We start from the raw sequence: 26,985 nt of genomic DNA, 5'->3' as shown, positions 1-26,985 counted from the left end.
GCTGATTGTGGAGCTAAGGGCGACGTTTATTATGCCGTGGTTACGGTCGACAGTGACCTAGTTATGCTAGATAGCTTGTTTGTAGTTGCTGTTTTGGCAATGTAACCAATCTTGCACAGTAAAGCAATCAATCATCGATCACCTTCTCGTACTCCTTATAGCGCTTACACAGACGTTAGCATATTTTTTACTATTGTACTGGAAGGTCAAGAACCTTTAATTATTTCAAGAGTAAACAATATCAATAGAATTGAGCCTCAATTAGCAAAAATTGCACCTCAATAAATATTGACCATTTGAAGTGCAGGGTTGGATGTTATCTGTTTCTCGTCATGCTCATCTAAATGAAAAGGCATTCATTTCAATTGAACAAATAGCGCTAAGATGATAGGTGTGAGTTAGTACCTGCTGTGCTGGCTTCACTGCTGCTGGGATGAGAGGAGCGGTTAAAACGAGTCTTTCATTTATAATTATTGCATGCTGTATTTAAATGTTTCAGTATATTGCTCCTATGTCCTCCTCTTGATGAAATGGCGACCTTATAATTATTACAAGTAGCGCTGTTGCAATCTTTTCTTGTCGGATGTTAGTGTTTGTTCAGCCCGGGCACCGCCTTTTTGCGATCTGACGTCACTACGCACGTTGCGACATGACGTCATCCCTACTTGAAAGAATCGCTTAAGGAACCGCGTGAAAAAATTGCCAGCGATTCCAAGGAATTGATACACTGGAAACCGGTCCTAAACAAGAACCGGTTTCCCTAATGAATATCGTCCATCGTTATGTTGATCTAGCTATATAATGGCTCATAAGGTTTTGGTTGGTGGTTCACTGTGGGACTCACGACGCCAACTAGTGGTGGGGAGTGTTGCGTTTTGGACCAGTTGTTCCTCCCAGGGAATTCAAGTCACAATTCGCTCCCAAGCTCTTTACGACACTTAAAGCTGAGTTGAAAAACCACCAGAGACAGAATAGGTATTTTGTTGTATATTTTCAAAGCTTTGCCAATATACATTTTGAGACCAGTCTAACCCTAGAACATTCTATTGCGCCTCCCAAAATGGTCTGTCTTCCCAACGCCAAAAACCCCTCTTTCCTTCCCCCTCCCTAGCCATAATACAAGCAAAACGTCTCCCTAGTCATAATACATTCCAAAGAACTCAAGGTTAACACACACAGTTTACTTGCTGACAGAGCATCAAGAGAAGAAATGGAAAACACGAGCTGTTATCAAATATGACTAAGAAATGAAAGAAGTACAACTTAAATTCGGATATATGTAAATATCTGCCTCCGACAGGAGGCTCGTAACCCAAATTTTGCCTGCAACCTGAAGTAGGATTATTATCAAAATGGATATTCTCATAATGAGAACATAACCACTGTTCTAAATGTATTTTTTAACATAGTTGGAGCCCTCTTAACATGAAATAACATCCATACGGTCTCATTTTTAGGTATTTTACCCAGCCATGCGGTTGTCTACTGTAGATTAAGGTACTTACCGGTAGCCCGGGGAATCCTCAAAGCGTCATTGCTATGGTAGTCACCCGGCCACTACAACACGACCACTACGTGGAAATACTTTATCACATCCTATAATTCCTCCAAGTTAGAACTGGCCTTCTATGTGCAGAAAACACAGCCGTAAATTGTTCTACACAAAGTTGGTCAACTTGACAGTCACGGCTACAACCATCACCTGTGTTGTTAGTAGGGGTGTAACGGTACGTGTATTTGTATTGAACCGTTTCGGTACGGGGGTTTCGGTTCGGTTCGAAGGTGTACTGAACGAGTACACATGCTAGCAGCGACCGGGCTAGGACAACATGTAAAAGCCAGAGCTGGAAGACCCTCATGCCTCGTTAAGATCTCCCGTTTGGGAACACTTTGGCTGCGCGATACAACAATAGAGGACGGAGGTTCCACCCTTCACTCTACCCGGCTGTGGGTCTCCACAGCTCCGGACTCCAGGGTAAATGACGAGTCCGGCGATTAGTTGCAAATCGTGGCTTTATTGAGGTCTTGCACTCCCTGCACTCACGCTACCGCTCACTCACCTCGCTCGCCCACACACTCACCTTACATGCTGTCACATATTAAAGGGCCACACACACACACACACATACGCTACTCTCATAACACATGCTAACCCATTTAAAACGTCACCACCGCATTCAAGCAGCCTCTCCACAGGCAGGGCTAAAGCAATAACAAATGTTTTTATAAGTCCATATTGCATTAAAAACTAGATTTTGACCCACTTCTATGGTGGAAGAACAATGAGCCCATATATCCTCTTACTGCCAAGTTAGCCAGGCTGGGGGGCGGAAGAAAAGTTAATCTCAGGCTGAGTTGACTTGAAACTGTTTAATGTTGCACTTTTTATACGTAGAAGAAAAGTTTTGTCATTTTATTTAATCTGAGCAACAACTTGAGGCAGTTTAATGTTGATTAACGTGGACCCCGACTTAAACAAGTTGAAAAACTTATTGGGGTGTTACCATTTAGTGGTCAATTGTACGGAATATGTACTGTACTTTGATTGATTGATTGAGACTTTTATTAGTAGGTTGCACAGTGCAGTACATATTCCGTACAATTGACCACTAAATGGTAACACCCAAATAAGTTTTTCAACTTGTTTAAGTCGGGGTCCACTTAAATTGATTCATGATACAGATATATACTATCATATATATATATATATATATATATATATATATATATATATATATATATATATATATATAAATATACTATACTACTGTGCAATCTACTAATAAAAGTCTCAATCAATCAATCGATCAAAAAAAGCACTTTATTTGTAGAAAGTTTTGTTAAACCATTCTGAGCCTTATCTTATTTAGTTTTTATTTTATATATGTTGACCACATTAACCCTGGCAATGGACCCTGTGTGTATATGTATGTTATGCCATTGTTTACAAATTTGGTAAATAAATAACCAAAACATTTCTATTTTGTTGTTTTCTTACTGTACCGAAAATGAACCGAACCGTGACCTCTAAACCGAGGTACGTACCGAACTGACATTTTTGTGTACCGTTACCCCGAGTTGTTAGTATTCTGTGTTGGCTTTGCTTGTCTGCGTTGTCGTTCCACACCAATCACGTCAAATGTGTTATTAATGTCATACAAAGATAGAGACCATCCAAAATAGTTCATCTCCACTTTGACTGGACAGTTTGTGGATAGTTGATGGTTGGCAGCAGTCTCAACATCCAAATGTTCCCCAACACTCGCCCGCATCAAAGGCTACAAATGTGCAGAAGTGTTATTGATGAGGAAGTCCATCAAAAAGTTGTTCTGCCAAGAGTTGACTTGAGATTGTCGCGGTAAAGAAAGAAGAGAGTAGAACCAAGATTAGCCGCCTAACGGACCCCAGCTTGGTGAATATTTTTTTCAATTAGTAGAAATAAGTCAAATACTGTACTGTAATACATATAATAAACAAATAAAACCGAATTAAACACTTTGTTTATGCCAAAAACATGTAGAATATGGTTTAAAAGAAAAAAAAGCCAACAATGTAGTGAGGGACGACTGTATGGCCCTACGAACACTGCAAGCTGTGCAAAGCATGCTGGGTAACAAAATTTCTTTTTCTAGCTTATTGCACACTTTTATACTGACAGGGACGCACATATTCTTTTTAACCAGCAGCAGGTCCTGCTGTGGCCCTTGTCCTATCTAAAACATCTCAAATCTTCACTATTTTCTATCTTTAAACATGTTCATGTTTTTTCACTCACTCATTTAGTGTCACGACGTCCATCTTAACGACGCAATCGACTAGAACAAGAACTTTAGTTAGCGTGATGGATGATGGAGTCGCTGTATCAACTTTCTTCTTATCATACTAAGTTTTCTTCTAAACTAATGAAATATTTATCGAGGATGTGTTTCACTGTTTCATACAGCCAAGGTCTTTGCTGTATGTGTGTATGTGTCTGCGGTCGCCATGGCGACGGCAAAGTCATGTGGTCTTCACGTTGTGTTTATTTAGAAACCGTGCCATCGCTGACTATCTCCGCTCCAATGGCTACGATGGAGCCTACTCCACCTTCAAGAAAGAAGCCGAGCTCGACAACGTAAGCGCCACATGTCTTTTCAAAATAAAATGAAACCCCATGCTGACGTGTGTCTGCTTCAATGAACAGAATGAAGAAGTGGACAAAAAGTATGCAGGCCTTCTGGAGAAGAAATGGACATCAGTCATCAGATTACAGAAGAAGGTGAAGATGACAATGTTTTGTTGTTACATGTTAGCCCAGATGTTAATGTTGTTAGCATGTTAAGTCAAGTGCTAATGTTGTCAGCATGTTCGCTGAGGTGCTAATGTTGTCAGCGTCTTAGCTCAGGTGTTAATGTTGTTTGTGTGTTAGCTTAGGCATTATTTTTAGCGTGTTAGCTCAGGTGTTCATGTTGTTAGCATGTTAGTTCAGATGCTAATGTTGTCAGCAAGTTACTTCAAGTGCTAATGTTGTCAGTATTTTAGCTTAGGTGTTAATGTTGTCAGTGTGTTAGCTCAGGTGCTAATGTTGTCGGCGTGTTAGCTCAGGTGCTAATGTTGTCGGCGTGTTAGCTCAGGTGCTAATGTTGTCAGTGTGTTAGCTCAGGTGCTAATGTTGTCGGCGTGTTAGCTCAGGTGCTAATGTTGTCGGCGTGTTAGCTCAGGTGCTAATGTTGTCAGCGTGTTAGCTCAGGTGCTAATGTTGTCAGCGTGTTAGCTCAGGTGCTAATGTTGTCGGCGTGTTAGCTCTGGTGCTAATGTTGTCAACGTGTTAGCTCAGGTGTTAATGTTGTTTGTATGTTAGCTGAGGCGTTAATGTTAACGTGTTAGCTCAGGTGTTAATGTTGTTAGCATGTTAGTTCAGGTGCTAATGTTGTCAGCATGTTAGTTCAGGTGCTAATGTTGTCAGCATGTTAGTTCAGGTGCTAATGTTGTCGGCATGTTAGCTCAGGTGCTAATGTTGTCAGCGTGTTAGCTCAGGTGCTAATGTTGTCAGCGTATTAGCTCAGGTGCTAATGTTGTCGGCGTGTTAGCTCGGGTGCTAATGTTGTCTGCGTTTTAGCTCAGGTGCTAATGTTGTCAGCGTGTTAGCTCAGGTGCTAATGTTGTCGGCGTGTTAGCTCAGGTGCTAATGTTGTCGGCGTGTTAGCTCTGGTGCTAATGTTGTCGGCGTGTTAGCTCAGGTGCTAATGTTGTCGGCGTGTTAGCTCGGGTGCTAATGTTGTCAGCGTGTTAGCTCGGGTGCTAATGTTGTCGGCGTGTTAGCTCGGGTGCTAATGTTGTCGGCGTGTTAGCTCGGGTGCTAATGTTGTCGGCGTGTTAGCTCGGGTGCTAATGTTGTCGGCGTGTTAGCTCGGGTGCTAATGTTGTCGGCGTGTTAGCTCGGGTGCTAATGTTGTCGGCGTGTTAGCTCGGGTGCTAATGTTGTCGGCGTGTTAGCTCAGGTGCTAATGTTGTCGGCGTGTTCGCTGAGGTGCTAATGTTGTCGGCGTGTTAGCTCGGGTGCTAATGTTGTCAGCGTGTTAGCTCAGGTGCTAATGTTGTCAGCGTGTTAGCTCAGGTGCTAATGTTGTCAGCGTGTTAGCTCAGGTGCTAATGTTGTCAGCGTGTTAGCTCAGGTGCTAATGTTGTCGGCGTGTTAGCTAAGGTGCTAATGTAGTCAGCGTGTTAGCTCAGGTGTTAATGTTGTTTGTATGTTAGCTGAGGCGTTATTGTTAACGTATTAGCTCAGGTGTTAATGTTGTTAGCATGTTAGTTCAGGTGCTAATGTTGTTAGCATGTTAGCTCAGGTGCTAATGTTGTCAGCATGTTAGTTCAGGTGCTAATGTTGTCGGCATGTTAGCTCAGGTGCTAATGTTGTCAGCGTGTTAGCTCAGGTGCTAATGTTGTCAGCATGTTAGTTCAGGTGCTAATGTTGTCAGTGTGTTAGCTCAGGTGCTAGTGTTGTCTGCGTGTTAGCTCAGGTGCTAATGTTGTCGGCGTGTTAGCTCGGGTGCTAATGTTGTCTGCGTGTTAGCTCGGGTGCTAATGTTGTCGGCGTTTTAGCTCGGGTGCTAATTATGTTAGCATGTTAGTTCAAGTGTTAACGTTAACATGTTAGTTCAGGTGATAATACTATTAACATTTTAGCTCACGTGTTAATGTTGTTAACATCTTAGCTCAGGTGCGAATGTTGTCAGCATGTTAGCTTAGGTACTAACTTTGTTAGCATATTACCTCAGGTGCTAATGTTGTAAGCATGTTAGCTGTGGTGCTAGAATTTGCGTGTTTTCTTTGGTCTTAATGTTGTTGGCATGTTAGCTACGGCACCTCAGTATATCTCGGACCTCATCCAAACTTACAATCCTGCGCGCGCTCTGAGGTCCGAGAGCCAGCTCCAGCTCGTGGTGTCCAAGACGAGACTTAAAACCAGGGGAGACAGGGCCTTCTCTGTGGTCGGCCCTAAGGTCTGGAACACTCTGCCCCTCCATATTCGAACTGCTCCCACAGTGGAGTGTTTTAAGTCTCGTCTTAAGACCCACTTTTATTCTCTGGCTTTTAACACTACGTGAGTTGTGTGGTCCTCTGTTGTCCTCTGTGTTTTTAAAATTTTGCTTTCTATTTACTGTTTTAATTGGTTTTACCCTTTGAAATTGTTTTTAATCATATTCATTTTTTTATTGTTTTTAATTGTGTTTAATATTGTTGTACAGCACTTTGGAAACATTTTGTTGTTTAAATGTGCTATATAAATAAAGTGGATTGGATTGGTGTTAATGTTGTTAGCATGTTAGCTCAGGTGCTAATGTTGTTAACTCAGGTGTTAATGTTGCTGGCGTGTTTCAGGTGATGGAGTTGGAGTCGAAACTGAATGAAGCAAAGGAGGAGATGACACACTGCGGACCAGTGGGTCACAAGAGGGACCCCAAGGAGTGGATCCCCCGCCCCCCAGAGAGATACGCTCTCAGTGGGCACCGTGCGCCCGTCACGAGGGTCATCTTCCATCCCGTCTTCTCCGTCATGGTCACAGCCTCCGAGGATGCTACCATTAAGGTACTTGGTGTCAGCACTTCTGCTTCAATGCCTCCTCCTCCACTTCCTCTTCTTTTTTTCTGCTTCGTCACGGCTCGTCTTTGTCAGACATGCTGGTGCTCTTGTTGTCAGGGGCAACTAACTAGCTGAATGAGCTTCAAATTGAATAAGTGGCATGTGTGTGTGTATGTCAGGTGTGGGACTACGAGGCGGGCGACTTTGAGCGGACCCTAAAAGGCCACACGGACTCCGTGCAGGACATCTCCTTTGACCAGACCGGGAAGCTGCTGGCTTCGTGCTCTGCCGACATGAGCATCAAACTTTGGGACTTCCAGGGTTTCGAGTGCATCAGGACCATGCACGGTAGGAAACGTTTACGTCGCCGGCAGCCCTGTTGAGGTTAATGACCCGCGTGTGTCGCCTTGTAGGCCACGACCACAACGTGTCGTCTGTCGCCATCATGCCCAACGCCGACCACATCGTGTCCGCGTCCAGAGACAAGACCATCAAGATGTGGGAGGTGGCCACTGGGTAGCAAACTCTTCCCGTCAGCATCTTCTCTTTATACAAGTTTCCGTGTGCTAATGCAGTGCACGGGTGCACACGCAGGTACTGTGTCAAGACCTACACGGGCCACAGGGAGTGGGTGAGGATGGTGCGCCCCAACCAGGACGGCTCCTTGCTCGCCAGCTGCTCCAATGACCAGACGGTGCGCGTCTGGGTGGTCTCCTCCAAAGAGTGCAAGGCTGAGCTGCGTGAGCACGAACACGTGGTGGAATGTATCTCATGGGCCCCCGACAGTGCACACCCCACCATCCTGGAGGCCGTGGGCTCTGAGGTGATTCAACCTTTGACCTTTTTTCTTCACAGCTAAAAGATTGGCGTTCCTCACTCTCTGTCTGATTGTAGAACAAGAAGAGTGGAAAGCCTGGACCTTTCCTCCTCTCTGGATCCAGAGACAAAACTATTAAGATGTGGGACGTCAGCGTCGGAATCTGCCTCATGACTCTGGTGAGCTTAGATCATCTTCAGAGACATCTTAGAAACATTTACTAGAACGTCAGTGTTTACGTGCAGCAAGTGTAGCTTGTTGCATAGACTAGAGATCTACAGATAATTATTTGGCATTTTGATGTGTCGGTGTCAGCTTTTTTATTTTTATTTTACAACTACAACAGATAGGCATTAGCAGATACAATACTTACACAGGGTTTCCCCTAGATCAGGGGTCGGTTTTTTAAGGTAAATATTCATTCACGTTTTTTATACTGTAAAATCTACGGTAGTTGTGTTTTAAAGTGTATTATTATTATTACTATATTGAAAGTGGATTTTACTGTACATTTTTTCCATGAACAGTTTGTTGGATTATTTGCTTTGAAATCATAAGTCAAGCCGATATTTAAGTATTTATCTTTATTTGAACAATAACATTGTTTTGAAATGTATGATTACCGTATTTTCCGCACCATAAGCCGCCCTGGGTTATAAGCCGCGCCTTCAATGAACGGCATATTTCAAAACTTTGTCCACCTATAAGCCGCCCCGTGTTATAAGCCGCATCTAACTGCGCTAAAGGGAATGTCAAAAAAACAGTCAGATAGGTCAGTCAAACTTTAATAATATATTAAAAACCAGCGTGATGTGGGCGCGCATGGAGTCGTATATCAACATGGACGGAGCTGCGTGAAAAAAGCCACCCGGCCTCTTCGCGTAAACTTCCCTTAACCACTCGCTCATCTTTTCTTCATCCATCCATCCCTTCGAGTTAGTTTTTATGATGACGCCGGCTGGAAAGGTCTCTTTTGGCAAGGTCTTCCTTTTGAATATCACCATGGGTGGAAGTTTCTGGCCATTAGCATGGCAAGCTAGAACCACAGGGAAGGACGACTTCTCATTCCCTGTGGTGCGAATATTCACCGTACGTGCTCCCGTTGTATCCACAGTGCGGTTCACAGGAATATCAAAAGTCAGTGGAACCTCGTCCATGTTGATAATGTTCTCTGGCCAGATCTTTTTTTCAGCTATCTTGTTTTTACAATATGCACGGAAAGTAGCCAGCTTTTCTTGAAAGTCTTTAGGCAGTTGCTGTGAAATAGTAGTCCGTGTGCGGATGGAGAGATTGCGTCTTTTCATGAACCGGAAACCTGTCGCTTAGTAGGAGCCATTTTGTGGTCTTTACAGATGTAAACACACAAAGGAAATGAAACGTAATACCCGCGCACTTCTTCTTCTACGGGGGCGGGTGGTTGCTTACCGTAGAAGAAGAAGCGCTTCCTCTTCTACGGGGGCGGGTGCTTACCTTGGCAGTTGCTTATCATAGAAGAAGAAGCGCTTCCTCTTCTACGGGGAAAAAAGATGGCGGCTGTTTACCGTAGTTGCGAGACCGAAACTTTATGAAAATAAATATTTATATTAATCCATATATAAGGCGCACCGGGTTATGAGCCGCACTGTCAGCTTTTGTGAAAATTTGTGGTTTTTAGGTGCGGCTTATAGTGCGGAAAATACGGTATATAATATTTTGTTTTATTATTATCAATCATCCATCTATCCATCCATTTTCTACCGCTTATTAATCAATGTTTATTTATATAGCCCTAAATCACAAGTGTCTCAAAGGGACATCCTCGGTTCAGATCCCACAAAAGGGCAAGGAAAAACTCCCAACCCAGTGGGATGTCAATGTGAATGACTATGAGAAACCTTGGAGAGAACCACAGAGGGGGAGATCGGATGCAATGGACATCAAGTGGGTCTAGCACAGGGGTCGGCAACCCAAAATGTTGAAAGAGCCATATTGGACCAAAAATACAAAAACAAATCTGTCTGGAGCCGCAAAAAATTAAAAGCCATATTACATACAGATAGTGTGTCATGAGATATAAATTGAATTAAGAGGACTTAAAGGAAACTAAATGACCTCAAATATAGCTACAAATGAGGCATAATGATGCAATATGTACGGCGTGGCGCAGTGGAAGAGTGGCCGTGCGCGACCCGAGGGTCCCTGGTTCAATCCCCACCTAGTACCAACCTCGTCATGTCCGTTGTGTCCTGAGCAAGACACTTCACCCTTGCTCCTGATGGGTGCTGGTAGCGCCTTGCATGGCAGCTCCCTCCATCAGTGTGTGAATGTGTGTGTGAATGGGTAAATGTGGAAGTAGTGTCAAAGCGCTTTGAGTACCTTGAAGGTAGAATAGCGCTATACAAGTACAACCCATTTATCATTTATCATTATATAGCTAGCCTAAATAGCATGTTAGCATCGATTAGCTTGCAGTGACCAAATATGTCCGATTAGCACTTCACACAAGTCAATAACATCAACAAAACTCACCTTTGTGCATCCATGCACAACTTTAAAAGTTTGGTGGACAAAATGAGACAGAAAAAGAAGTGGCATAAAACGCGTCCTAGCACGTCGGAGAAAGTTATACATGTAAACAAACTAAGGTGAGTTCAAGGACCGCCAAAATTAGTAGGACAAAACGGCGCTCGCCAAATACTCGAACCAGTGAAGCTGACAGTGTGCTTTATAACAATTAGGGAGGTTTGTTTCATGTTTGTCCTACAGAAACCATATTAAAACAAACAAAAAAATTTCCCTCATCTTTTTCCATTTTTCATACATTTTTGAAAAAGCTTCAGAGAGCCACTAGGGCGGCGCTAAAGAGCCGCGGGTTGCCGACCCCTGCCCTAGATTGACAAAATATATGCTGAGTCAGACACGGGAGGAACAAACCAATGAATATTGGACCATACAAAAAAAACCCGAGCTCGTCCTCATTTAACGAGTCAGATTTTATACCAGTGACGAATTTCAGAATGCACAGTTGGTTAAGGCTCAGGCCATGTCCACATGAACACGGAGCGTTTCAAAATCACATATTTGGGGTTAAATCAATCTCCATCCACACAAGTGTAGTTTCAAAACCTAACAAACACACACACCTGCTGTCATGCACATTTTGTCCAATCAGAAGCCTGAAAAAAGCAGCAATATCTGACTTGGTGCAGCATTACACCTCCTATTATGTTTATTTTGATCGACTTTAGACGTACAATGACATGTACATTATCTTTAAAACCAGCCTGCACGTACACACAGAATCCTGGGAACATTATTAAAGAGCGAATGCACGCCTGTGCTGCTGAAACCCAACACTCATAGAATTATAACATGTTCAGCAACGTGGTGATGTATTACATGTGCTGTGTGTGAAGTGTACATTATTTCTAAAATCAGCACGCACTAACAAGCCAAGGAAACCATTGTGCATGTTTAAGTGTCTATATAAAGCACACGGACGTGCGTGTGCCGCTGTAAAACTGTCATGGAATTATAAAGCATTTAATCATGGATATAGTGATTAGGGATGTCCCGATCCAGGTTTTTGCACTTCCGATCCGATACCGATATTGTTTTTGCATTTCCGATCCGATACCGACCGATACCGATACTGACCGATACTGGCCTATCCGAGCATGTATTAAAGTTTAAAGTTATTTAGCCTACTTAGTTGTCAGAATCATGTTGAAAAGGGTTTTAGTACTCTTGATAACAACTAGCCAGCTGAATTAGGGGAGTTTGAATAATACACAATGGTTGGTAACAAGAAACTGACCTGTTTATTCAAGGATAAACACAAAATAGACAAAATTATACATGACAAACAGAAATGGCATCATTGAACTAGGGCTGGGCGATATGGCCTTTTTTTAATATTGCGATATTTTAAGGCCATATTGCGATACACAATATATATCTCGATATTTTGCCTTAGCCTTGAATGAACACTTGATGCATATAATCACAGCAGTATGATGATTCTATGTGTTTTGATTGATTGATTGAGACTTTTATTAGTAGGTTGCACAGTGAAGTACATATTCCGTACAATTGACCACTAAATGGTAACACCCCAATAAGTTTTTCAACTTGTTTAAGACGGGGTCCACTTAAATTGATTCATGATACAGATATATACTATTTTGATGGTGTGGAGTCTGGACGTGTGGCACCGAATGGAGATAAGCGTCTCGACAGACGCCACAATATTTGAACAATGATGACGAAAACTGTTGTCTCTGTCGTGTCCGTGTGTCGAAAATTGTTATGCGCTTATTTTTTTATTTGATTTTGTGCATGGCATAGATTTGCCGTGCGCAGAGGACGCTTGAGCAGGCGCGCACCTTAGCAGCTGCGCTAGCATCACAGCTAACGTTAGCCATGCCTCTACCTCGCTCTCTGCTGGGAGAGGGCGTATACGTATGTGACGTATGACGTGACAGTATGTGACGTGTGTAAGAAGGTGCGCTCGCTGTCTGTGAGAGGGAGACACGGGAAAGAGTGAGAAGAGCCTGTCGTGTAATGCCAGCAGCTAAAAGCAACTGCGTGAGAATTGTGGATGTGTTGAAGGTGTGCTGGAAAATGCGGAACGGAAATGACGGAGCAGCAGAAAAGTGGAATGTATTATTTAAATAGGTGCGTTGGAAAACACGGACCGGGGTTTTTTTTTAAACTGGATCTGGATCGGCATTTTCCCATGCCTTGCCGATACGCAATTTTTGGCAAATATCGGCAGCCGATCCGATCCAAATATCGGATCGGGACATCCCTAATAGTGATATGGTACATGTGTAATGAAGTGTATGTTTTTAACATCTGTACACACTACAAGGAGGACGCTACATTATGTTTTTTTTTTTAATTTGCTCGGTCACTTTTTATGCGCGAGCATCTACAAAAATTTCAACAAGACATGTAAGTTAACTTCATGATTTGTCGTTAAATAAAGACTAAAACCTTAAGATAATGTTGCACCTTTCTTGTGACACAGAGCAAAAAGTCTTGCTTGTCAAAGTTGTCCCGTCAGGTGGAGGTTCCACAGCGATCATATCCAAAACAGCTGACTGTCATTAGCGCTGGCGGGAGTGTCGCAAAGCCCATTTTGATGTCTTTTCAATCAATGTGGAGTGAAAAGAGCAGCATATTTACGTTCAAAACATACAGTAATTCCTCTTATAGTGTGTTTAAAGGCAGCAAGGCGGTGTTGTTGAGCTTGGAAATGACAGCGCACAACCGTGATGTCATCACAAGTCTCCGTTTGTGCCGTGTACACGCATATGCTAAGCGGAGAGTTTTGGATCTTCACACTTTGGCCAGCATTTGAAAAAGAGTGTGTTTTTAAAAGTTAAAAGTATGCATCCCGGTGTGGACAAGAGGCCGAAACGCAGAGATAAGTATGCGTTTATTAAGTATCCGTGCTCGTGTGGACATGGCCTCAGTGTCCTCCGTTCAAATTGTGCATAATTTGCGTCTTTAATCTCTTATGTGCCCGAGATGGAGTAAGGAGTGCCTAGCCTCATTTCATAAGCAGTTTTCGCAAAATATCAAGCCCATTGTTACTTTTAAATACATTGATCACTGCGCTGCTTCTCTGCAAATAATAATAATTTTGTGTTTATCCATGACTAAAAGTAAAGAGAATGTGCTTTTTTCCAAAATACTGTGTTTGTACCCTAAAGCAAAAACATGTTTTAATTCAAACTGAAAATGCGACTTAACACCATTGTGTTCCAGGTGATGGCGCTAAAAGTGATGTTTGATCCTTTCCCTTTGTTAGCTCACTAACCCGAGTTCCTTGGCTTTGCTTTCATGTTGGAAATGAAAAAAATCTCACAATTTATTTTTTTTGGTCCTGACGCGACCATGACAACGATTGTGGCAGTTTGATGATTCCGCACATTCGTGCCATGTTTTGACCTTGTTAAAGAAAAGAACAACACTTCAGCAAAGTCTGACATTCGGCATCCTGTAAATAAGCTATTCAGAGGCCTGCAAGACCCACGATGCATTGCATTTATTTACCACGTCGCACTTTCAAGCCCTATATAACGTGCTTGGATTCAACATGTTTAGTGTGAAAATGCCATCAACACGCCATGTGTCGGATGTCGCTTGCTATCCAGACCATTCGTCTGCTCCCAGGTCCTTGGCTTTGCTTTCACAATAGTAATGAGAAAAATCTTACCCCATCGTTTTGTTTTCCCGACGCGATGGCGTGACCAGTTGTGGCAGCTAATGCAGCACTTTTGCACCATGTTATGAACTTGAAGAAAAGAACAAATCACTACGGCAATGTCGTGTATGCACCCGCCGCAAACATACTTCATATTAGGGATGTCCCGATCCAGGTTTTTGCACTTCCGATCCGATACCGATATTGTTTTTGCTATTCCGATCCGATACCGATACTGACCGATACTGGCCTATCCGAGCATGTATTAAAGTTTAAAGTTATTTAGCCTACTTAGTTGTCAGAATCATGTTGAAAAGGGTTTTAGTACTCTTGATAACAACTAGCCAGCTGAATTAGGGGAGTTTGAATAATACACAATGGTTGGTAACAAGAAACTGACCTGTTTATTCAAGGATGAACACAAAATAGACAAAATTATACATGACAAACAGAAATGGCATCATTGAACTAGGGCTGGGCGATATGGCCTTTTTTTAATATTGCGATATTTTAAGGCCATATTGCGATACATTATCAAACAATATCTCGATATTTTGCCTTAGCCTTGAATGAACACTTGATTAGGGATGTCCCGATCCGATATTTGGATCGGATCGGCTGCCGATATTTGCCAAAAATTGCGTATCGGCAAGGCAATTTAAACTGGATCTGGATCGGCATTTTCCCATGCCTTGCCGGTACGCAATTTTTGGCAAATATCGGCAGCCGATCCGATCCAAATATCGGATCGGGACATCCCTACTTCAGATACACGCAATGTCAATGTCACTCTTTCCAGACCCTCTGCCATCCACTTCTGATTGTTTTGACTTTTTTTTCTCCAATATGATTTTTATTTTTATGTCTTATTTAAGCACACATTATCATTCATCAAATGCACTAGTGAACAGATAAATGGGCAGTTAACAAGACAGGCTCCAGAACTATCGTATTTGTCAGACTATAGAGCACACCGGTACCACACCCACTAAATTTTGGAAGAAAACTACCGTATTTTTCGGACTATAAGTCGCTCCGGCCGAAAATGCACAATAAAGAACAAAAAAACCATATACGTCGCACTGGAGTATAAGTCGCATTTTTTGGGGAAATGTATTTGATAAAAGCCAACACCAAGAATAGATATTTGAAAGGCAATTTAAAATAAATAAAGAATAGTGAACAACAGGCTGAATAAGTGTACGTTATATGAGGCATAAATAACCAACTGGTATGTTAACGTAACATATTATGGTAAGAGTCATTCAAATAACTATAACATATAGAACATGCTATACATTTACTAAACAATCTGTCACTCCCGATCGCTAAATCCCATGAAATCTTCCTCGGTGTCGCTCCTGGTATGCGCCCCGCTAGCGTCCATTCTTTCTGCTACTCGATCGCCGTTTTCTGGTGCATATTTCACTACGTCCAGCTTGTAATCTGCAGTATATGATTTCCTTTTCGGTGCCATTCTAGTTCAGTCTTTCTCAGTTTTTATAAGTTACCGCGATTGTTGATGTGATCCATTTTAATAGCTCCGGCAGTAGCGTATAGCATATAGCAGTTAGCATTCCAAAACCCACAATGCACTTCTGCCATGACCCGCCCCCGCCGAATTCCTATTGGTTGGCGTGTGTGTGACGATGGCTGCCATTTGCTTCGTCTCTTACGCGAATTCCATCCATCCATCTTCTTCCGCTTATCCGAGGTCGGGTCGCGGGGGCAGCAGCCTAAGCAGGGAGGCCCAGACTTCCCTCTCCCCAGCCACCTCGTCCAGCTCTTCCTGTGGGACCCCGAGGCGTTCCCAGGCCAGCCGGGAGACATAGTCTTCCCAACGTGTCCTGGGTCTTCCCCGCGGCCTCCTACCGGTCGGACGTGCCCTAAACACCTCCCTAGGGAAGCGTTCGGGTGGCATCCTGACCAGATGCCCGAACCACCTCATCTGGCTCCTCTCGATGTGGAGGAGCAGCGGCTTTACTTTGAGCTCCTCCCGGATGGCAGAGCTTCTCACCCTATCTCTAAGGGAGAGCCCCGCCACTGGCGGAGGAAACTAATTTCGGCCGCTTGTACCCGTGATCTTGTCCTTTCGGTCATAACCCAAAGCTCATGACCATAGGTGAGGATGGGAACGTAGATCGACCGGTATATTGAGAGCTTTGCCTTCCGGCTCAGCTCCTTCTTCACCACAACGGATCGATACAGCGTCCGCATTACTGAAGACGCCGCACCGATCCGCCTGTCGATCTCACGATCCACTCTTCCCTCACTCGTGAACAAGACTCCGAGGTACTTGAACTCCTCCACTTGGGGCAAGATCTCCTCCCCAACCCGGAGATGGCACTCCACCCTTTTCCGGGCGAGAACCATGGACTCGGACTTGGAGGTGCTGATTCTCATCCCAGTCGCTTCACACTCGGCTGCGAACCGATCCAGTGAGAGCTGAAGATCCTGGCCAGATGAAGCCATCAGGACCACATCATCTGCAAAAAGCAGAGACCTAATCCTGCAGCCACCAAACCAGATCCCCTCAACGCCTTGACTGCGCCTAGAAATTCTGTCCATAAAAGTTATGAACAGAATCGGTGACAAAGGGCAGCCTTGGCGGAGTCCAACCCTCACTGGAAACGTGTCCGACTTACTGCTGGCAATGCGGACCAAGCTCTGGCACTGAGCATACAGGGAGCGGACTGCCACAATCAGACAGTCCGATACCCCATACTCTCTGAGCAGTCCCCACAGGACTTCCCGAGGGACACGGTCGAATGCTTTCTCCAAGTCCACAAAACACATGTAGACTGGTTGGGCAAACTCCCATGCACCCTCAAGGACCCTGCCGAGAGTATAGAGCTGGTCCACAGTTCCACGACCAGGCCGAAAACCACACTGTTCCTCCTGAATCCGAGGTTCGACTATCCGGCGTAGCCTCCTCTCTAGTACACCTGAATAGACCTTACCGGGAAGGCTGAGGAGTGTGATCCCACGATAGTTAGAGCACACCCTCTGGTTCCCCTTCTTAAAGAGAGGAACCACCACCCCGGTCTGCCAATCCAGAGGTACCGCCCCCGATGTCCACGCGATGCTGCAGAGTCTTGTCAACCAAGACAGCCCCACAGCATCCAGAGCCTTAAGGAACTCCGGGCGGATCTCATCTACCCCTGGGGCCTTGCCACCGAGGAGCTTTTTACGCGAATTAAATAAATAATTGATATTTTATGGTAATATGTTAACAATTTCACACATAAGTCGCTCCGGAGTATACGTCGCACCCCCGACCAAACTATGAAAAAAACTGCGACTTATAGTCCGAAAAATACGGTAATAGTTTTACATATATTAGCCGCACCGGACTATAAGCCGCAGATATATACGTTGTGAAATTAGTTATTTACACAGAAAGATTCTGTAAATGTTTATTTACATACCATAACTGTTTCCAAAAGGTGTCTGTAACACGGCAGTAAAACGGCTGATCAAACAAAACAGAAGTCATCGTCATGGACCCACTAGCTGCAGAAGCTAGCTCTCCTATCAGCTAAACAGACTCAATAACACCACGGTGACGTTTTGGGGAATCCATTGAGGAATTAGTGAAACGGAAACGATACAAAAAGAATGCCATCGTAAGTAATAATACTAACAAACACTCAAACGTGTTAGCAGACTAGCTAATGCTACTGACGCTAGCTTCATTACATTACGATAGCATTTACAAATACGCAAGAAAACACTTCTACAGACATCACACATGGGACTGTTTTAGTTATATTTTAAAAAACACGCGTTGCTTGGAGTGATGAATAAAAAATACAAGTAAAAACGCTGTGCACGACTAGAGAACGGAACGGCACTTGCACTTCCAGTTGAAAGCTCAAAACAGAAGAGCACTGCAGTTCCTGCAGTGAGCGAACCCGTCCAAAAGATGGCGCCATAGCACAAGAAATAACACCTTTTCACTATCTTTGCTTGTTTGCATTATGGCTGTCAGCGAAGAAAAATCCATAAATTAACTGCACCGTTTTAAAAGCAACAGGGTTCAAAGAGTAGGAACAAAGTAGTAGCTTATAGTCTGGAATTTACGATGGAAGTGTGTGACTTGATGCAGCCAGCTACAGTCAAAAAATAGTTCAAATTAAGCATTTTTCTGCGGCCCTAAGTGCTTCACACACGTCATTTCTTAATTCACTTTACAGACTTCTTCACAAGTACATGACAAGCACTGCCTGGATTGACAGGATTTTTTAAACGAGTCAAGAAATTGTGGTCTACGACTAATGCAGATCCCAAATACACATCAGGTGCCAATACGTATGGAAATTTGGTTTTGTATAATCGGTCCGTTGTAAATACGTTTGCTCATATGCACTTCTTAGTCTAAAGGTAGTCCAGGAATGAAGTAAAAAGAAAATAATTGGGGGGAAAAAAGGTAAAATGGGTTATACTTGTATGGCGCTTTTCTATCTTCAAGGTACTCAAAGCGCTTTGACACTATTTCCACATTCACCCATTCACACACACATTCACACACTGATGGCGGGGAGCTGCCATGCAAGGCCCTAACCACGACCCAAGGGTGAAGTGTCTTGCTCAAGGACACAACGGACGTGACTAGGTTGGTAGAAGGTGGGGATCGAACCAGGACACCCTCAGGTTGCTGGCACGGCCACTCTCCGAACAACGCCACGCCGTCCCCTAATAAAAAAAAAAACACTTCCAGTAAACTATCAAATCTATTGTGATTGTTTCAATAATAATGCTCATAATGCCACTCTGTATTAACTGTCAAAAGTTAAAATTGACATCATTCACCTGCTGTGTTTCTGCATTATCAATCAATGTTTATTAGTAGTGGAGAAGATTGTGAATATTTAATAGAAAATCCATATATAACAGATGTAACTATCAAACTCTCACAGTAGGAATATGTTGTTTCTAACAAGGGTTAACTAACAATTGACCTTTTAATAATGTAAATACCTCACAAACTGATGTTTGGCTTTGCTGGCATCAAATATATTTTCTGGGTGACCGTTTATAAGGTGGCGACTTGTCCAAGGTGTATCCTTTGAAACCGAAATACCGCAGTATTTACAGTACCTTAACACTCCTAATATAAAATCCAGCGTGTATAAAAGTAACGAGGAGAGGATCATCAATAATCACTTTAGTGAACATGAGATCAATGATACATATATGTTTGTGTATATATATATATATATATATATACAGGTAAAAGCCAGTAAATTAGAATATTTTGAAAAACTTGATTTATTTCAGTAATTGCATTCAAAAGGTGTAACTTGTACATTATATTTATTCATTGCACACAGACTGATGCATTCAAATGTTTATTTCATTTAATTTTGATGATTTGAAGTGGCAACAAATGAAAATCCAAAATTCCGTGTGTCACAAAATTAGAATATTACTTAAGGCTAATACAAAAAAGGGATTTTTAGAAATGTTGGCCAACTGAAAAGTATGAAAATGAAAAATATGAGCATGTACAATACTCAATACTTGGTTGGAGCTCCTTTTGCCTCAATTACTGCGTTAATGCGGCGTGGCATGGAGTCGATGAGTTTCTGGCACTGCTCAGGTGTTATGAGAGCCCAGGTTGCTCTGATAGTGGCTTTCAACTCTTCTGCGTTTTTGGGTCTGGCATTCTGCATCTTCCTTTTCACAATACCCCACAGATTTTCTATGGGGCTAAGGTCAGGGGAGTTGGCGGGCCAATTTAGAACAGAAATACCATGGTCCGTAAACCAGGCACGGGTAGATTTTGTGCTGTGTGCAGGCGCCAAGTCCTGTTGGAACTTGAAATCTCCATCTCCATAGAGCAGGTCAGCAGCAGGAAGCATGAAGTGCTCTAAAACTTGCTGGTAGACGGCTGCGTTGACCCTGGATCTCAGGAAACAGAGTGGACCGACACCAGCAGATGACATGGCACCCCAAACCATCACTGATGGTGGAAACTTTACACTAGACTTCAGGCAACGTGGATCCTGTGCCTCTCCTGTCTTCCTCCAGACTCTGGGACCTCGATTTCCAAAGGAAATGCAAAATTTGCATTGTTGGGTGATGGTTTGGGGTGCCATGTCATCTGCTGGTGTCGGTCCACTCTGTTTCCTGAGATCCAGGGTCAACGCAGCCGTCTACCAGCAAGTTTTAGAGCACTTCATGCTTCCTGCTGCTGACCTGCTCTATGGAGATGGAGATTTCAAGTTCCAACAGGACTTGGCGCCTGCACACAGCGCAAAATCTACCCGTGCCTGGTTTACGGACCATGGTATTTCTGTTCTAAATTGGCCCGCCAACTCCCCTGACCTTAGCCCCATAGAAAATCTGTGGGGTATTGTGAAAAGGAAGATGCAGAATGCCAGACCCAAAAACGCAGAAGAGTTGAAGGCCACTATCAGAGCAACCTGGGCTCTCATAACACCTGAGCAGTGCCAGAAACTCATCGACTCCATGCCACGCCGCATTAACGCAGTAATTGAGGCAAAAGGAGCTCCAACCAAGCATTGAGTATTGTACATGCTCATATTTTTCATTTTCATACTTTTCAGTTGGCCAACATTTCTAAAAATCCCTTTTTTGTATTAGCCTTAAGTAATATTCTAATTTTGTGACACACGGAATTTTGGATTTTCATTTGTTGCCACTTCAAATCATCAAAATTAAATGAAATAAACATTTGAATGCATCAGTCTGTGTGCAATGAATAAATATAATGTACAAGTTACACCTTTTGAATGCAATTACTGAAATAAATCAAGTTTTTCAAAATATTCTAATTTACTGGCTTTTACCTGTATATATCCATCCATCCATCTTCTTCCGCTTATCCGAGGTCGGGTCGCGGGGGCAGCAGCCTAAGCAGGGAAGCCCAGACTTCCCTCTCCCCAGCCACTTTGTCCAGCTCTTCCTGTGGGACCCCGAGGCGTTCCCAGGCCAGCCGGGAGACATAGTCTTCCCAACGTGTCCTGGGTCTTCCCCGCGGCCTCCTACCGGTCGGACGTGCCCTAAACACCTCCCTAGGGAGGCGTTCGGGTGGCATCCTGACCAGATGCCCGAACCACCTCATCTGGCTCCTCTCGATGTGGAGGAGCAGCGGCTTTACTTTGAGCTCCTCCCGGATGGCAGAGCTTCTCACCCTATCTCTAAGGGAGAGACCCGCCACCCGGCGGAGGAAACTCATTTCGGCCGCTTGTACCCGTGATCTTGTCCTTTCGGTCATAACCCAAAGCTCATGACCATAGGTGAGGATGGGAACGTAGATCGACCGGTAAATTGAGAGCTTTGCCTTCCGGCTCAGCTCCTTCTTCACCACAACGGATCGATACAGCGTCCGCATTACTGAAGACGCTGCACCGATCCGCCTGTCGATCTCACGATCCACTCTTCCCTCACTCGTGAACAAGACTCCGAGGTACTTGAACTCCTCCACTTGGGGCAAGATCTCCTCCCCAACCCGGAGATGGCACTCCACCCTTTTCCGGGCGAGAACCATGGACTCGGACTTGGAGGTGCTGATTCTCATCCCAGTCGCTTCACACACATATATATATATATATATTATGCATATATGTGTTATGTGTGTGTGTGTATATATATATATATATATATATATATATATATATATATATATATATATATACACACACACACATTTTATGTGTGTGTGTATATGTATATATACATATATATATATATATATATATATATATATATATATATATATATACACACACATTTTATGTGTGTGTATATATGTATGTATATATATATATATATATATAATACAATCGCGATCAAAAGTTTACATACACTTGTAAAGAACATAATGTCATGGCTGTCTTGAGTTTCCATTATTTTCTACAACTTGTTTTTTTGTGATGGAGTGATTAGAGCACATACTTGTTGGTCACAAAAAACATTCATGAAGTTTGGTTCTTTTATGAATTTATTATGGATCTACTGAAAATGTGAGCAAATGTGCTGGGTCAAAAGTATACATACAGCAATGTTAATATTTGCTTACATGTCCCTTGGCAAGTTTCACTGCAATAAGGCACTTTTGGTAGCGCCTTTACCTCCAAATTCTTCAGGACAAGCTAAAATCAAATGCCCGGAGGTTGGGTCTTGGGCGCAGTTGGGTGTTCCAACAGGACAATGACCCCAAACACACGTCAAAAGTGGTAAAGGAATGGCTAAATCAGGCTAGAATTAAGGTTTTAGAATGGCCTTCCCAAAGTCCTGACTTAAATGTGTGGAACAATGCTGAAGAAACAAGTCCATGTCAGAAAACCAACAAGATTTAGCTGAACTGCACCAATTGTGTCAAGAGGAGTGGTCAAACACTGAACCAGAAGCTTGTGGATGGCTACCAAAAGTGCCTTATTGCAGTGAAACTTGCCAAGGGACATGTAAGCAAATATTAACATTGCTGTATGTATACTTTTGACCCAGCACATTTGCTCACATTTTCAGTAGACCCATAATAAACTCATAAAAGAACCAAACTTCATGAATGTTTTTTGTGACCAACAAGTATGTGCTCCAATCACTACATCACAAAAAAAATAAGAGTTGTAGAAAGCAATGGAAACTCAAGACAGCCATGACATTATGTTCTACAAGTGTATGTAAACTTTTGACCACGACTGTATATATATTCGTGTGTGTATTAGGGATGTCCCGATCCAGGTTTTTGCACTTCCGATCCGATACCGATATTGTTTTTGCATTTCCGATCCGATACCGATACTGACCGATACCGATACTGGCCTATCCGAGCATGTATTAAAGTTTAAAGTTATTTAGCCTACTTAGTTGTCAGAATCATGTTGAAAAGGGTTTTAGTACTCTTGATAACAACTAGCCAGCTGAATTAGGGGAGTTTGAATAATACACAATGGTTGGTAACAAGAAACTGACCTGTTTATTCAAGGATAAACACAAAATAGACAAAATTATACATGACAAACAGAAATGGCATCATTGAACTAGGGCTGGGCGATATGGCCTTTTTTTAATATTGCGATATTTTAAGGCCATATTGCGATACACAATATATATCTCGATATTTTGCCTTAGCCTTGAATGAACACTTGATGCATATAATCACAGCAGTATGATGATTCTATGTGTTTTGATTGATTGATTGAGACTTTTATTAGTAGGTTGCACAGTGAAGTACATATTCCGTACAATTGACCACTAAATGGTAACACCCAAATAAGTTTTTCAACTTGTTTAAGTCGGGGTCCACTTAAATTGATTCATGATACAGATATATACTATCAGATATATACTATCATCATAATACAGTCATCACACAAGATAATCACATTGAATTATTTACATTATTTATAATCCAGGGTGTGGAGGGGGGCGCCGGATGTAAGTGTCAAAAAGACAGTCAAAAGAGTTTGATATGAGAATAAATCTAAAGTTAAAATATAGGGTAGAAATGCACCCATTTGCAGGAAATTTAGTCTTGATTTTCAAAATGTTCTTTCAAGGCTTGCATGTCTACATTAAAACATTCTTCTTCATACTGCATTAATATATGCTACTTTTAAACTTTCATGCAGAGAAGGAAATCACAACTAAAAAAAAAAATCACAAATTTTTTCATACGGTGTTGATGTAGACATTTTTGCCATTTTGATGGTGTGGACGTGTGGCACCGAATGGAGATAAGCGTCTCGACAGACGTCACAATATTTGAACAATGATGACGAAAACTGTTGTCTCTGTCGTGTCCGTGTGTCGAAAATTGTTATGCGCTTATTTTTTTATTTGATTTTGTGCGTGGCATAGATTTGCCGTGCGCAGAGGACGCTTGAGCAGGCGCGCACCTTAGCGGCTGCGCTAGCATCACAGCTAACGCTAGCCATGCCGCTACCTCGCTCTCTGCTGGGAGAGGACGTACACGTATGTGACGTATGTCGTGACGTGTGTAAGAAGGTGCGCTCGCTGTCTGTGAGAGGGAGACACAGGAAAGAGTGAGAAGAGCCTGTCGTGTAATGCCAGCAGCTAAAAGCAACTGCGTGAGAATTGTGGATGTGTTGAAGGTGTGCTGGAAAATGCGGAACGGAAATTACGGCGCAGCAGAAAAGTGGAATGTATTATTTAAATAGGTGCGTTGGAAAACACGGACCGGAGTTTTTTTTTTTTTAAACTGGATCTGGATCGGCATTTTCCCATGCCTTGCCGATACGCAATTTTTGGCAAATATCGGCAGCCGATCCGATCCAAATATCGGATCGGGACATCCCTAGTGTGTATATATATAAACAGTATGTATGTTTGATCTACAGATTATTATACCCATCGAGCCGGAAAGAAAAGCCGCTGTTGAACGTCATGCACTCAAATCACCATGACAACACACATACATGACAAGCACTGCCTGGATTGACAGGATATTTTCACATATAAAGTTGTATCTTTTTCATGGATCACTATTAGAAAAACGTGATGTTTCTTGATTTTCAAAGTGCCAAAATGAAAAGATGTTACGCCTCTCTAGTGAAATGAATCCAATGATCTACGTGGGGTGGGCGTGTCCGCAGTCTGGATGGGAGAATATGAATAAGAGAAAGACTTGACACAAACTGAGAATAGGACCCTTAAGAGTGTGCGTCCGTGTGTTTTATTTGATTGGGCTCCTAAAGGAGGTACAAAGCACTGAGTGGCATAGAAGCATCCCATGAAACAGGAGTGGTGTGTGCAGGTGGGCCATGACAACTGGGTGCGCGGCGTGCTGGTGCATCCTGGGGGAAGGTTCATCGTGAGCTGTGCCGACGACAAGACCATCCGGATTTGGGACTACAAGAACAAACGCTGCATGAAGACTCTGTGTGCTCACGAACACTTTGTCACCTCTCTGGGTGAGACCTTGCCTCCTCCATCTTCCTTCTCGTCCGCCTTCATCCCGCACACTCACTCAAGTCTGCTCGTGTCTTGTAGATTTCCACAAGAGCGCCCCCTACGTGGTGACGGGCAGCGTGGACCAGACAGTCAAAGTCTGGGAGTGCCGCTGAGTCAAGCACCTCCCCCAACGCGCACCCTCATCTCCACCCTTAGGTGACCACGGCGCGTCACCCTCCACCCCCCCCAACCAACATTGGCCCCGCACCCTGAAGATGACGATTATCCTTTTGTGTAAATTATTCTGGATGTAGGGTACGCTTACTAAATGTCACACCAACACCAGACGATCCTTGCATGGCCGACACAACACCACTTCCTCAAAGGCTACATCCACACTGTGTGTCGCTTGTTAGCGTTTCCTTTGCTCCGCGCTGCTGCCGTCGTTTGTGTGCACCAGGACAGGAAGTGTACGTCGTCGTGAGTCGACTGGCGGGTTGTCGAGCGAATGGCGCTAGCTGGCGTGTGTGCGTCACAGAAGGGTTGCGGGGTAACACACACCTCCCTCCCTCCCTCCCGCCCCCGGTTGTTGCGTCATCTTTTAATTTACTCGCTCCCTCGTCGACACCCACAGGACCTTAACGACCTGAGCTGCCCACAGCACAAGCACACGCCCCCAGCAGAGGAAAAAAAGCCTGCTCGTCTATTTAGAGAGAGAGAGAGTGTGTATGTGCGACTGTCGTCCAGTGCTCTCGCTATCTGCCTTGTTAACCCTTCGAGGGCCGCCTCACACAGGACTTTAATTCATTCATTACTGTGGTCTCACCTTTACACACACACACACACACGCACTGTACAAGTTGTGTATCAGTATATCTGGATGTCATTGTTTGCAAAATAATTAAAATAAAGTAATGTAAATAATCACTGCTGGTCTTCTCTGCTAGCAGCAGACATGCTGGATGTCACGGAGCACTTGAAGCGGACAAAGTCACGTGACCAATAAGAGGCATAACCATGTGGAATCGTGCGTTGGATGTGAAGAGACGAGGCGGCTGAGGTGCCTCATCAATAATGGACGCTGCCGCCCCCCCCCGCCCCAGCCTACTTCCTGCTCAGCCACACTGCAGCTCCCCGGGCCCGCCGTATCCTGGCAACTGTCGCCAGGGCGACCGCTGCGCAAACGCCGCACCTGCTCCGCCGTCCCTCTTAAGGACACAGACATAAGTGAACTTCCTTGTCGCAGCGTGACAACTCGCGCAAACTCAAATCTTCATGTTCTATGTCAACATTTCATCTTTCCGACAAAAAAAATTACATAAAATCTTCCGCTGCAAAATGTTGCCACTAAGTTGGAAGCACACCATTGTGTTTGCAAAGATGAAGAGTTCAGATTGAGGGACAGCTGAGCACCGGAGTTGTCCACCTGCTCTCAGTCAAATAGGCCCTGCCCATAGAAGCACAGCGCCTTAGCATGGCTATATGCTAAATTATGAACAAATAAAACAGTCAAGAGTCAGAGTGTGAAGTGACTGGGATGGGAATCAGCACCTCCAAGTCCGAGTCCATGGTTCTCTCCCGGAAAAGGGTGGAGTGCCATCTCCGGGTTGGAGAGGAGATCTTGCCCCAAGTGGAGGAGTTCAAGTACCTCGGAGTCTTGTTCACGAGTGGGGGAAGAGTGGATCGTGAGATCGACAGGCGGATCGGTGCGGCGTCTTCAGTAATGCGGACGCTGTATCGATCCGTTGTGGTGAAGAAGGAGCTGAGCCGGAAGGCAAAGCTCTCGATTTACCGGTCGATCTACGTTCCCATCCTCACCTATGGTCATGAGCTTTGGGTCATGACCGAAAGGACAAGATCACGGGTACAAGCGGCCGAAATGAGTTTCCTCCGCCGAGTGGCGGGGCTCTCCCTTAGAGATAGGGTGAGAAGCTCTGTCATTCGGGGGGAGCTCAAAGTAAAGCCGCTGCTCCACATCGAGAGGAGCCAGATAAGGTGGTTCGGGCATCTGGTCAGGATGCCACCCGAT

General features: G+C 43.8%; 1 protein-coding gene across 3 annotated transcripts in view; it reads left to right on the top strand.

The window, feature by feature from the left end:
- Positions 1 to 25,883, top strand: part of LOC133607908 (lissencephaly-1 homolog A) — a 50,745-nt gene extending 24,862 nt beyond the window's left edge. For all 3 annotated transcript variants that reach the window (XM_061962960.1, XM_061962962.1, XM_061962961.2), the window contains exons 3-11: positions 4,030 to 4,114; positions 4,184 to 4,258; positions 6,862 to 7,068; positions 7,242 to 7,410; positions 7,476 to 7,578; positions 7,657 to 7,885; positions 7,957 to 8,058; positions 24,820 to 24,976; positions 25,056 to 25,883. In XM_061962960.1, coding sequence (XP_061818944.1) covers positions 4,030 to 4,114; positions 4,184 to 4,258; positions 6,862 to 7,068; positions 7,242 to 7,410; positions 7,476 to 7,578; positions 7,657 to 7,885; positions 7,957 to 8,058; positions 24,820 to 24,976; positions 25,056 to 25,129 — 1,201 coding nt within the window. In that variant the 3' untranslated portion in view covers positions 25,130 to 25,883. The remainder of the gene's footprint in view (positions 1 to 4,029; positions 4,115 to 4,183; positions 4,259 to 6,861; positions 7,069 to 7,241; positions 7,411 to 7,475; positions 7,579 to 7,656; positions 7,886 to 7,956; positions 8,059 to 24,819; positions 24,977 to 25,055) is intronic.
- The last annotated feature ends 1,102 nt before the right edge of the window (positions 25,884 to 26,985 follow it).

The sequence above is a fragment of the Nerophis lumbriciformis genome, linkage group LG09 (assembly GCF_033978685.3).
Source record: "Nerophis lumbriciformis linkage group LG09, RoL_Nlum_v2.1, whole genome shotgun sequence".
NCBI classification, from domain to species: Eukaryota; Metazoa; Chordata; class Actinopteri; order Syngnathiformes; family Syngnathidae; genus Nerophis; species Nerophis lumbriciformis.
Note: the sequence above shows the minus strand (reverse complement) of the source record. Positions and strands in the feature narration are given on the sequence as shown.